At 36.1% G+C, this 13,364-nt stretch overlaps 1 protein-coding gene across 2 annotated transcripts in view; it reads right to left on the bottom strand.

Annotated features, from left to right (window-relative positions):
- Positions 1–13,364, bottom strand: part of SLC4A10 (solute carrier family 4 member 10) — a 162,935-nt gene that overhangs the window by 78,423 nt on the left and 71,148 nt on the right. For both annotated transcript variants that reach the window (XM_072612157.1, XM_072612158.1), the window contains 2 exons: positions 3,852–3,998; positions 1,622–1,722 (listed from right to left, as the gene is read on the bottom strand). In XM_072612157.1, the coding sequence (XP_072468258.1) occupies positions 1,622–1,722; positions 3,852–3,998 (248 nt within the window). The remainder of the gene's footprint in view (positions 1–1,621; positions 1,723–3,851; positions 3,999–13,364) is intronic.

The following is a 13,364-nucleotide window of genomic DNA, read 5'->3' as shown; positions in this document are numbered from 1 at the left end:
GGAGAGAATCAAATTGAATTTTAAAATTAGTTTAGGGGGAAAGCTTTAATGAAATCTCAGACCCTGAAAGGCTTTAAAAAAAAGTGCATGAAATTCACAGACACACAGACACAAACAAGACCTTCCTTGGGTTTTTCTACCCCCATTTTGAAATGTAACCTGTTTACCCTTTTTTTGGTCTCAGTTTTATGACTTATTGCCTTGTCAAAATCATAATTTAAAACTGATTAGATCTACCAGCAATTAGTAATTATTATTTACAATTTCTACTGTACTTTCTATTAGCTAAGTGCATTCTACTTTATTCATTAGCATATACATTAGTGTGAAACTAATCATTACATTACTATATAACAAATGTGTTTTTAGCAGTTTAAAAAAAACACACTAAATCCAGAAGTGGGAAGTCATTACAGAGAACAGTGCAAGAGCAGCTCAGATGTACACCAGCAACTCCAGGAGAGCAGATGAGTAATGGGGACTTCAAGTCATGTCAGCAACAGAATCTGTGGAAGAACTCTGGAGAAGCGAAGAGACCGGATATTGGTGACCTGGGAGGATTTAGGAAGCAGTAAGGAAAAAGTGAACTTTGAAAAAAATCTAAGCTATGAGGCACAGTAGTACCTGAAAAAGCAATCAAAAATAGGAAAATAAAAAAGGGAGGAAAAAAGAAAGAAAAAGCAACATTTGAAAGAATGAACGCAAACACAATGAGTAACAAGGTTTCCCACGGAAAGAAGACCTCATTTGAATTGTCTCATATACTGAGATACTGAGCCTGAGGAGAAAGTTAAAAGATAGATCTCCTTTGAGATGAAACATAAATAAAGGGATGGAACACTTAGATGGGAATATTCAAATGCGTAGAGATTTCAAGGACTAGAAAATCAGCTTATAACACACAGGGTACATGGCAAAGGGAATGGCCTGAAGGGAGGGGAGGAAGGCTCCTTCTTTTGAATACGCATTATGTCAGGGTTTGTACTTATGGTAGAGACTGTATACACTCACATCCCCTGAAGAGCCGCCCACCCAACGGTTCCTGATTTTCTGCTCACACATTGCTTAGACAGAGACAAGCTGTCAAAAAAAATCCTACAAAACGCCATTTTAAGAAATAAATTGAAGCTTTCATCTCTTCAAAGGTGTGTGATTAGAAAAATAAATCATATGGCCCTTTCAAATCACAGCCTTAAAAATCCAAAATGTCATTTACATCTACTTACTGGTTGCTTTACTTGCATTTGCTAAGACAGGATCTGGCAAAAGTGAAAAGACTGGCTTTTTAAAAATTCTATTTTGAACTTGAAACTTTCAAAAGGTAAGAGGGCATGTGTGACAGGGTCAATTGAGGCCCTCTGTTTTTAGAGAATTCTCTGTGAAGGAAATTGGTACATGACAATGTGAAATCCTGGATAGGGAAACTCTCACTGACTTTTAGACAGAATTCTTGCAGAAAAAGGCAGTGGTAATCACCAATACCATCACAGAAAATAAATTGTCATTTTCTACCAAAGTTAAGACATTATATAGGCAAATAGAGTTAGATCTTGAAATTGCAAGTTACTGGCATTGACAAGTTCAGTTTCAATAGATTCCCAGATAAATGCTGTTTGCTAACCTTCCAGTTCGTTGAAGTTCAGGCCCACTGTGCCCGCCATGAGGCTCCGCTTCACCATGAGCTGCTGTTCCATTGGGCACAGTAGGAATCTTCCTCTTCTCCTATGAGAAGGAGAGTTCAAGCATTTCAGGGTCTATTTGTCTTTTCTAAGCCTAGTGTTTTTTATCTGCCACTCTAAGGTGAACTTGCTGTATCTCCTCCCACTCACAGAACTACTCAGAATGTGGCCTTTCTCCTTCTACTCTTTGACCCCTGAAGTATTCTTATGGAGAAAAATAGGAAGACGAAAACCAGGTCTGTGGAAAATTGAACAAGTTCCACAGACATGTGTTATTCCTACCTCTCACCCCTAGCCTAGAGCACACATAGTCTGGGTGATGGACCTGAAAAATTCTGTTTGTGACTTCAGAATTCATACATAATATATTCAAAGGTGCTTAAAAAAAGGTGTGTGTTTTAAAATTTTGTTTAATTCTTTCCAGAGTAGAGTAAGAAAGGAAATGAAGGTCAAATGTAACCTGTCAAATAAGCTTCAACAAAATAGGAATTTGTTAATGAATGACTGGAAATTTTAAACAGGAGAAACATAGATTCTTAAAGTAAAAAATGTATGGGATAGTTACTGCAGAATCCTTTAGTGATTTCTGCAAGCATTTACATGTCATATCAATAGTAATAAATGATAAACGTGAGTGAATGAAGAAGTCGATCATTAGACAACTGGCAAAGAAATAGCCCTTTGTGGCCAAAGTAGAGAATGAATCAGAGACCATTAAAAAGTTGGCCTTCTGCTTTCACTTCTCCAGTATCATATACATCTAAAAGCTACAGATATTTTCACTGGCTGTTAGGAGAATTCTTTATGATTGGCTAGTTAGGCCCCTGGTTTACAATAAGAAAGATAATCAGTAAGAACGCATGAAATAAGAGTGTCCAGTGAATATCTAGTATGTTGGTTAATTTGAGCAAACTCTGCTTCAAGTCGAGTATGTTCAATAATATTCTTTGTTCACTTCTACCTCCAATTTTCTACAAATAATGCAACTTCTGAAACCGTGTTTATCAGCTTTTATCTAACAATCATTTCAACTGCAGCATTTAGGCTAGATCCAACAGGACTGGGCAAGGCCAGAAGCCATTGGTGAGGTTGGAGCTGATGGGAGTGGAGTAGAAGTAAAATGCAGTTGTTATGGAGACAGCAATAGTGGGGATACAGCACCAGCTCCTAATATCTCAGTCATGACTTTGAGGGAAAAGCCACCCAAGACAATAGGAACAGGATTTTTAAATTTCATGTTTCTGGGACTTATCAATACTTACTTTGTTATGATTTCACATCATACATTTAAAAGGAATCCTCTCAAAAGGATGAAATTTTAATAAAATTCCTTTTTCCCATTGATTCTGTGCAGCATGTAAAACCTGTCAAGGACCTCCTATGTAAGATAGTTGATATATAACCTTACTGTCTATCAGACCATGTTGAACTTAAAATTTTCCCTACCTGTAACACTTTTCACTTTCAGAACAAAGAAAAAGACAGATGTCAATGACCATCACGAATCTGAAGGTCAGTTATAGACTTCTTCTTGGAGTCATAATTTCAAAATTTATCATAATTCCTAATTTCCAAGAGTTTATTTCAGGCTTGCTCTAGTTTTTTTCAAGACACACTGGGTCATTAAAAAAAGCAAGGGCAGGCAATCCATCATTATCAAAAAGCATTTAGTAAATACCCAACTATACTTGGCTTTGTGCTAGAGGGTATTTTTGAGCACTACAGATATGTCACTGGGTTTTAGGAACTTATAACGTACAACAGTGCAGTCTTTTACTGGGCATGGTGGTACATGTCTGTCATCCCTTCTACTAGGGGAGGCTGATGCTGGGGATCACTTGAGTTCAGGAGTTCTGAGAAGCAACAGACTAAGATGGTCATGTTCAGCGCTAGGTCAATATGTTGATCAATATGTTGATTCCAACACCAGACTGACCTAGGAAGAGTGAACAGACCCAGCTCAGAAAAACAAGCAGATCAAGGATCTGGTCCTGACCAGCACTAGGATTAGGCATATGAGTAGCCACCGTACATGTAGCCTGGGTGAGATAGGGGGACCCATTCTCAAAAAAGAAAACAGAAAAAATTTGGTTCTTATTGGTTTATTTTCAGGATTAATGGAAGATAAGCCCTGAAATCTTGCTACTGTGTATTGCTTTAACATATACATACCTGAGAAGGAACATTTTTTGGGGGTTCTATTCGAATGGTTGGGTCCCACTCTCCAGGAGGAAGAACAGTGACCTGATCAAGAAACTCATCAATTCCTGAAAGTAAGTCATTACGATCTTTAGCTTTATAGGCAACATCATGGAAGACCTATGGTAAGAAGAAGAGAAGGTGGCCTTTATTTACACATAAAACAGAACATTTCCTAATTAAAACATGCATTATTATCCTCCCAAGATTTAGATACATTTCCCTCCTTGGCAAGATGGTACAGTTCAGAGAGCAGAAGAAATTAAAGCTAGAAATAAGGATTTAATCAATCCAAATTTCAGCTAGTTGTGAACAAAATCAATTCTAACATAATTCCATACTAAAAATTAGAGACATGACTTTACAAATAAGAGTTAAAAATAGCGGAAATATTTAGACATGGCATTCACAAAAATCAGGGAAAAAATAAAATAGAGGTCAGAAACAATAATGAGTTTTGTCATAAATGAAGATACTCTAGAAATCAATTATGCCTGTATGATGCTCAAGTAGTACATCTCTGATGATGATGATGATGATGGTGATAGCTAATATTTATGTAACTCTTTAAGGTTTGCAAAGTAACTGAAATATAGAATCTCCTGGGAATTAGATGCTGTTATTATCTCCACTGTATACATGGGAGAAAGCAAGGATGAGAGAGGCTGAATTCCTTGACCACAGTTACACAGTTAGAAAGTGTCTGAAGCAGGATTTCAACTCAGATTTTTCTTATTCTAAGTCCAGCAGTCTGCCATATGAATCATACTCTGCTCATACATATACGTACAAAACAAAGGCAATATCCACTGACAGACCAAACATAAGTTATGGTAAAATGAAAAAATAGTTAAAATTAATGGATAAAATCAAGGAAGAAAGACTATGAAAAAAATTTAGAATAACCAAATTTTGGGATGCCTAGTCCCATTTGTAGATAATTGCCTAAGGAATTTGTTTGACAAGAGTTGGAGCTCCCAGAATATGTTATTTCCATTCTTAATACCATAAATTATAATCCTCAAAATAGTTACTTTCACTATGTTTCATATAGGACACGACTCTTTGAGGACACTCACTTTATCATATATTTGGACCCAAATACTGATTATCACTAGGATTTGGTTGCATGCCTGCTGGCCTTTATCTGATCTATTTGAGGACAATGCCTTACAAAAATATTCTGTAACTACTGATGATGACTAAGATACAAATTCATTATTCCTCCAATTGTGCTCTAGAAGAGACTTAAAAAATATTGGGACTCCAGAAGCATACTGCCAATATCCACTTATTTCATCAGTTAATCAATTAGAAAGCATTTATCAAGTGTCTATCATGTGCCAGCCATTTTACTAGATGCTAGATATACAAAAACAAAAGTAAAACAGTACTTCCTTTCCAGGAGTTTACATTTTAAAGGAGAGACAACAAGTACACATATAAATAGACATAATATGTACATATATAACATATGATATACAAAGTAAATATATATCTCTGTATATATTATATATACACATATGGAGATAGATAGATCTATATTCTTATATAATGTATTTCATATGTAGTATGCATACATGTATCATTCATGTGCATATTATAGATAGTAAACAAATAATATAAAGCAACACATACATGATACGTGTATTATATTGTTTGTATCATATTTTACAGATATGTAATATATACTGTGTGCTATGTATGTACAGTCATATATGCACACAAAACACATATTGTAATGGACACTTTATGTATATTATAATTATGTATACACATATGCCTTATATACTTGTAATAGGTAAACACAATATACATAAAATATTATTATATGGTATGTATACTCTATAATATACTATAACACATACAAAGTGTATAATTTATAATGTGCATATAGAATGCACATAACATGTATGTATGTATTTAATACATGTGTATTATAAAATATGCACATATATCTAATTCAATAGATAGATGAATAAATAGACAAAATGAATGCATTAGTATTTTGGTGAGAGAGCAGGAATAGATAAGGGAACATGAAGGGTTTCAGGTATAAGGTGGCACTTGAGCTCAATGTTTAAGGACACCAGGTATTCTGAGAGGTGGAGGTGAGGTGGGAGGGTGCTACAGGCTTGGGCACAGTCAGTGCAAAGGCACTGGAGGAATTTGAGCATGTGAAACAGCACGCTGGTCAATATAATTAGATCATGGAGGGAAGTAATGTGTATGAAGACTAAAGAAAGAGAATGGGACCATGCCATGAAGGGTTTTAAATGTCAAACAGGAATTTCTATTTGATCCTCAAGGCAACAAGGAGCCATGGAGTTTATTAAGAAGGAGAGAGACAAGGTCAGAATTACCCTTTACCAGGTGTGTGCAAGATGGAGTGGGGATGGGGATGGAGAGAAGGGACACGAGAAAGGGAAAGGAATAAAAGGCCATTGCAACAGTGTAGACAAGAGGTGATGAAGTCCTAATTGAGCATTGTGGCTTGGTGAGTGCAGGGAAGTATGTAGGACATGTTATGAAGGTTGAAATGACAAGACTTCATGTGTGGAATGGGTAGGACATGAGGAGGATGCAGTAAAAGTTGCAAACTCAGTGACCTGAACACCTCTTCCTTCTTTCTTGTGATGGTCATAACTCCTAGAAAGCCTTTTTTTCTTTTTGTCCCAGTTCTCTTTCTAGTCCTTTCATCTATGAAAAAGCTAGGTAGAAGGAGCTCAGAGAGGTCATGTATTTTGGACCTCAATTATCTCTTCTGTAAAATTAGGAGGCTGAACTAGGTAAGTTGTGAGGTTTATTCTAAATCCTGTAACTGCTTTGCTTTCAGGCAGATGAGTGCCCAAACCCCTTGGGACAGATTGCTCTCTACTCTTTTCTTAAGGATCACCAAGGATGGAGAGAGATCTTACAGTTTGTTCTAAAAACAAAAAGACATTTGCATAGCATAAAGGGGACAAAATCCTTTACCATGGCAGAAGGAGTGCTAGGGACAGAAGCTACCAGCTTGTCCTTCCCTTCCAATGTTTCCAGGGATTTCTGGAGGTCCATCAGAGCCTCAGAGTGATTTTCATGTACTGACATTCCTTACAAAAGGTCGTGACAAGTCTTTCAAGGACAAATGGAAATTGATGCATATCCTTATCTCAACCTGAGGGAGACCCAGTGGAAAGTGTCGATCAGTAGAGTTGGGAGTGGCAAAACGATGCTTGTGCCCCAAGGCAAGAAAGAGATGAATGGAATTTGGTCATATATTTATTCATTGGGAGGGTAAGTCCCCAGGGTCTTCCAGCTACCTTAGTGCCCTTAAACTACTTGGATGAGGTTATGGCGCTGTTTTATGACAAAATTGAAAATGCATACACTGACATGTGAGGTGGCTTCCTCTTTGTGAGGGAGTAATCACTGGCCAAAGAAGAAGAGAAAGGGCTGCCTCCTTTCCCCCTATAACTTTGGTAGGACGGTGAATGCTGGGCTCGCTTGCCTTATCCCCAACCTAAACACGTCACATGCTACTTTCTGCCACACTCTCATTTCTACCCAATTTAGCTTTAACATTTCCTTGTTCTCTGCCGTCTGGAAGTTTTCTCTAATATAAACAAATCTTCTTTTGTCCTAGATCCTGTTCTTTCACATTTATTCTTCTGTCACTCATTGAAACCTAGTTTTATCCTGCAGACATTACATACACATATACCCTCCCTAAGGTTGAATGCTCCTTTCTCTCATATCCCAAGAAAGGCCAAGAAAAGGAGGTGGCATTCCCCCTCTACTGCCACATTAGGATTTTCCTTCTGCCACCATCATTCAAACATTTCTCCTATTTTAAAATTTATTCCACCTTGGACAGATCCTTGTTTCTGTCTCCTACAGATCTTTAGGCTGCAATCCTTTCTCTCCAGGAACTTCCCAGATCACAGTTTTTTCATTGTCCTAAATCTGCTCCCTTAAAAAACCTTGACATCCATAACTCTCTCACTCATCCCTATCCCACTTGACCGAATTTGTCCAGAAGTCCAAACAAATTAGTAGCTAAAATTATGAACTAATTCAAGATATGGCTCAGCAGTCATAAGCAGATCGGATAATTTTGAGCATGCTTCAGGGTATATCATCAGTATAAATAAATGTCATAGCATTGGACGAATACTACTTGTCTCAATTGGAGGAAGGTGTATGAGGTACTAGGCTAAGAAAAGGTCTGTGTTTTTTGAGAGCTCAAGCTTACCTTCCGAGAGGACACTCTACTACTGAGGGAGTGGCAGATACTGGAGTTATACTAGGTTACAACTAATCCAGAATAAGGTATAGGAAAGCAATTGTTACTCCACAAGGCCTTCAATGCATGGCTATGAAAACACTCAACGATGATTTGGTATAATTGAGCCAAGAAAGAACTCTGGACATGGCATAGAAGAGATTTTATTGGCCTTAGATGATAGCAAACATAGGAAAAAAGCATGAAATCATTATTCAATGTGTTCAAAGATGAGCACTACTAATTAACACAGTTCATTTGGAGAAAACACAGGAATCACATACTTTTGGAGCTGGTCTACATAGATTTCTTATATCTAGAGGGATATAGGAAGAACTTAAATACCATAGTGAAGATGGAACATTTTACATGGCTAATCAGATTTTACACGGGCCTACTAAGTCAGAATCATTAAATCTTAGAGGTTGAAAAGGACCTCAAAAATCATCTCCTTAACCTGTATAAGCAACCCCTGTGGCCAACAGCCATCTGACCTTTGCTAAAAAGTGAGAGAGAAGCCTACTCCTTCTTAATCTCTTCCACTTTTGGATAGTTAACATTGGTTAGGCAGTTTTTCTTTCATCCTTAGATCAAGCCTGGATTTGCTTCTTTGTTATATCTAACCACAGTCTCTATTTATTTCTCCCCTCTGAAGTCAAGGATAGGAAGACTAATTCCTCTTCCATATAACCGTCCTTCAACAACTTTAATGACAGTTAACATGTTCCTCCTAAGTCTTCTTTTCTGTAGTCAAAATATATCTAATTCCTTCAACTGATAATCATATGACATGAACTCCAAGTCCTTCTTGGATATCCTTCTCTGGATGTTCTCCAGCTGATCAATGATTTTACTAAAATGTAGCACCAAAACCTGTATAAAATGCTCAAATATGGTTAGACTAGGGCAGAGTACAGTGGACTTTCATCTCCCTAGTTCCCACTACTATCTTTCTTCTAAAGTAGCCCAAAACATTAATGTTCTTGGCTGCTGTATAATAATGTAAGTAGAAATCAGAAGATTTTCATGTGAACTTTCCCTAGCGGGTCCATTCTGATCAAGTTGACATTCTTATAAAAAGCTTTTCAAAAGGAATATGTGGGTATCTATAATCTAGAATGAAACCTTAGCATTTTATTCTTTTCTTTCCAATTCTCCCTCCTCTTACCTCTCCAACTCAAGAGGAAAAAAGGAAAACAAAACTATTGCAAAAAATATGAATAGTTATACAAATCAAATTCCCATACTTGGCCATATCTACAACATATTTCATTTTGCATAGTAAGTCACCACATCTTTGTCAAGCACTGGGCAGCATTCTTCAGCATAAAGCCAGCTCAACAACTCCTTTATTTAACTCGCTAAAGGGAAACCATAAGCCATTCCTCATTTAGCTGCAACATCTCCCCTCCCCCCAGCTTCTTTTATATTAAGAACATCCAGACAGAATTAGTTTTTTTCTAGTAGTATATCCACCTGTTGACCACAATACAATGACGTCATACTTAGACTATCAATAACTAAGCTAATTCTTATAAATCACATAGTCTAAAAACTATGTGATTTAGTCCTCTTTGTCTCTTTTTCTGCCATTGTGCTGCTATCACCGCTGAAGTGGAAGTGCATCCTTAAAACTGAGGCTTTTTTTTTCTATTTCTCTTTGTTTTGTGAGTTGCCATCATCAAAAAACTTCATCAGCAAGTGTCTAGACTTATGATAATTAAGATACCCTTTGTTGCTGGGCCTGTACTTGAAGTCTTTCTAGCACAGTGAAACTTGTTATAATTTGCACTTTGTTGGCATAACCTTTGAGAACTCAGAGTCCCACCTCCATACCACAATAAAGCATCAGAGAGAGTTTCTTACACTGGCAAAAATCATAACATTCTTGCATATTCACACAATAAGTCTTAATGAAATGCTTTGCTATTTAGTTTGTAGTTCCTGATAAGTTTGTAGAGAATGCAGTGGATAGGACCATGAGTCAAAAAAATCATGTCTGCATATTGAGCCCAAGTGGTAATGCAATTCCAGAGTTCAGCAATATTTTGATACAGTATTATACATATACACATACACATGTATAGGCACAAATGTATATATATATATATATATATATACATATATAAATACAGAGATACTAATGTATATGTATGTCTATATGCATATGGATAATCTTTCCCTACCAAATCAAGAACATTATCTATAAACACTCAGTCATTGCCCCTCAACCTTCTGTATTTTTGAACTTCTTTTCTGATGAATAATTTCTTACACTTTTGTAATAATAAATGGTCTTATTGATTGCCAAAAATCATGACTCATCTTTAGTTCTAAAAGAGTATGTTACTAGATAGTTTCAATATTAAATATAGTATTACCACATGTTTACATGGATGCTGTCTTAAGAGGATTAATCTCAGAGCTCCCCAAGTAAGTTAGAAGGAAGAAAAACATCTGAGGCTTTGTGATTTCATGTTATCTATTAGGTTAAAAGTTCTAGATGAAAAAGGAATTAATATTCTTTTCCTTATGGGCAATATCAGAAACCCCACTCCCCAATTTTATTTATCCTATAAAAAGAAAAGTCAAAGAAGATAGTAGACTATACTTTCTAAAAGGTTCAACTCTGCTACCTCATGGTGGTATGAAGGTGATCCTGGACTCCTAAAAATTATGTTAGCAGGACATAGGCTCTGGCATATCCTAGAAAGTTGTAAAACCTTTAACGAAGGGCCCAGTGATGCATTGTGTGTTTGTCATCCCACTGCAGTCAAGGTATGAGTGAAAAGGTCATTACCAGAAAGTTGGTTACTAGGTGATGAGATTTTGATGGGCATCAACTCATGAAACCATATACCAGGGTTTGGAGGTTGTAATCTGTGTTGGTAGAAGGAATACTCATGTGGATGAAATCACTGTTTTGGTTTTTTTTTTTGTATTGCACCTACTTGTGCATGGCCAAGGCTGGTATGTCATTTGCAATAAGCCTTCATTAAGTTGCCATAATTTAGCTATCATGAAAATAAAAAAATAGTTCTTTTCTCCCATCTGTCAAGATATTCTATTGCTTAATAAAAAAGCAATGAGTAACACAAACCTGGTTAAATAAAAGTCTTACGGGGCTTATTTGCATTTTGAATTGATGAGATTGCATTCTTTTAATGTACCATGTTATAAAAAGTATTTTTTTTTAAAACAATGGGTGACTATTTCTTTGAGGATATGCATTATGGGGCCATAAGATAATTCAGAAGGAGGTGTCAAAAATTATTTCAATCTTTTACACATAATACTGTGATATATTGTTATTTATCTATATTTTACATTTACAATTCTGGTCTGTAAGTACAAAGAGCACTGGACTTTGAGTCAGAAGATCTAGGTTGGAATTCTAGAGACTTTGCCACTTACTAGCTAGCTGAGCTTTGGTATTTTAGAAAAATGCAATGAGATAGCGGGAGGCTACGTAAAGAGGAATAGAAGGCAAGTGATACCGCGGTTCAAATCTAACCTCTACTCTAACACTTAGTGATGTGGCGATAGGCAAGTCATTTAACCTCTTTGTGCCTCGGTTTCTGTATCTGTAAAATACTTGAACAGGGCTGTGAGGAAAGCCGACAACATATGTTGTAAAAGCACACACAACATAAGGCACCTGCACTTAAAAAAAATCTAAACAATCGAAAAGACCAAACTAAAAAGAACACTATTAATGTGAAATCTAGCTACTCCATCAACTCATGAATTTTCAGTTTATGAAATTTGCCACTAGATGGCACTTATGTATTTGTGGTTGTCACCCTAGTGTCCTGACATTCAGAAGGAGCTGGGAGAGAATCTCAAAGGATATAGCACTGCTTTTTTAGCAAAGGCAAAATTAGTTATTCTTAACAATGTTTTATAGCTAGTCGTTAAACATGTAAATATATTATAGTCTTCAGAACAATTTGTATAAACTATACTTCCTTAATATCTTTACCTATTACCTCTCAGATCATTTAATAATTGAGCTCTTTGATGCTCATCTAAAGTTCTATTATTTCAATAATGATGAATAGCTAGCATTTAAATAGCGCCTTAAAATTTAGTAAGTGCCTTCTCTCATTTTATCCTCATAATAACCCCATAACATAGGTATTATTATTATTATCATGCCCATTTTACAGATGAGGAAACTGAGGTAGAGAGAGATTAAGTGACTTGCTCAGGGTCATATGTAGATTTGAACTCCAGACTCTAGGTTCAGTGTTTTATCCATTGCACCAACAACTAGACCAATTATCTAGTTCTAACAGATTCCTCTCAGTCTCCTTTGCTACAGCATCATGAAACCCCTACATCTTAATTCTGGGCGTCTCTTTTCTCCCATTCTTGCTTCTCTCCTGAACTTCAAGTCCTTATCATGAACTCTATACTGGGCACCTGGGTATCCTTTCGGCATTTCAAACTCAACATGTCTCAAAAAAAAAAAAAGCAAAAATAAAGAAAAAACACTTATTTCTTCCTTTTTAACTTTCCCCTCTGCCAAACTTTCCTATTTCTTTGAGAGTGATACCATCCTTCTAGTCACTAAGGATTCGTAACTTCAGATTCATTGTTAAATCTTCACTCTCCTCATGTCTTTATCTTACGAGGTTATGGATGCAACAATGCTGTATCCATCTCTAAACCATCTTTTATTATTTTCCCCTTTTCTCTACTCATCAGATATTCTATTACTTAATAAAAAGCAATTTTTTGTGGGTGGGAAACACTTGGTTAAATAAAAGTGTCATAAGGGTTATTTGTATTTTGAATCAATGAATTTGAACTTTTTTGATGTAGCATGTTACAGAAGGTATTCTTTAAAGGATGGGTGACTATTTCTTTGTGGATATGCATTATAGGGTGATGAAATAATTCAGAGGAAGGTGTCAAAAATTGCTTCAATTTTTGTACATATGAATGTGACATATCTATATAGTTACAGGTATTTATATATCATATTTTTAGATCTATATATTTATATATCTATATATTTATCAATATATTAATGGCCACCAGTCTCACTTAATCCTCATTAAGTGATGATTACATGATTTTCATAATTTCCTTATTGCTCTTGCTGCTTCCACTTATTCTCTCTTTCAAATCCTTCCTCCACAAGGATGTCAAGATAATTTTCTTAAGGCATAAGTCAGATCATATCACTCCTCTGTTAAAATCCCACACCTTTTCTA

The sequence above is a fragment of the Notamacropus eugenii genome, chromosome 5 (genome assembly GCF_028372415.1).
Source record: "Notamacropus eugenii isolate mMacEug1 chromosome 5, mMacEug1.pri_v2, whole genome shotgun sequence".
In the NCBI taxonomy this organism is placed as follows: domain Eukaryota; kingdom Metazoa; phylum Chordata; class Mammalia; order Diprotodontia; family Macropodidae; genus Notamacropus; species Notamacropus eugenii.
The sequence above is the reverse complement of the archived record's forward strand: the minus strand, read 5'-3'. Positions and strand labels throughout refer to the sequence as shown.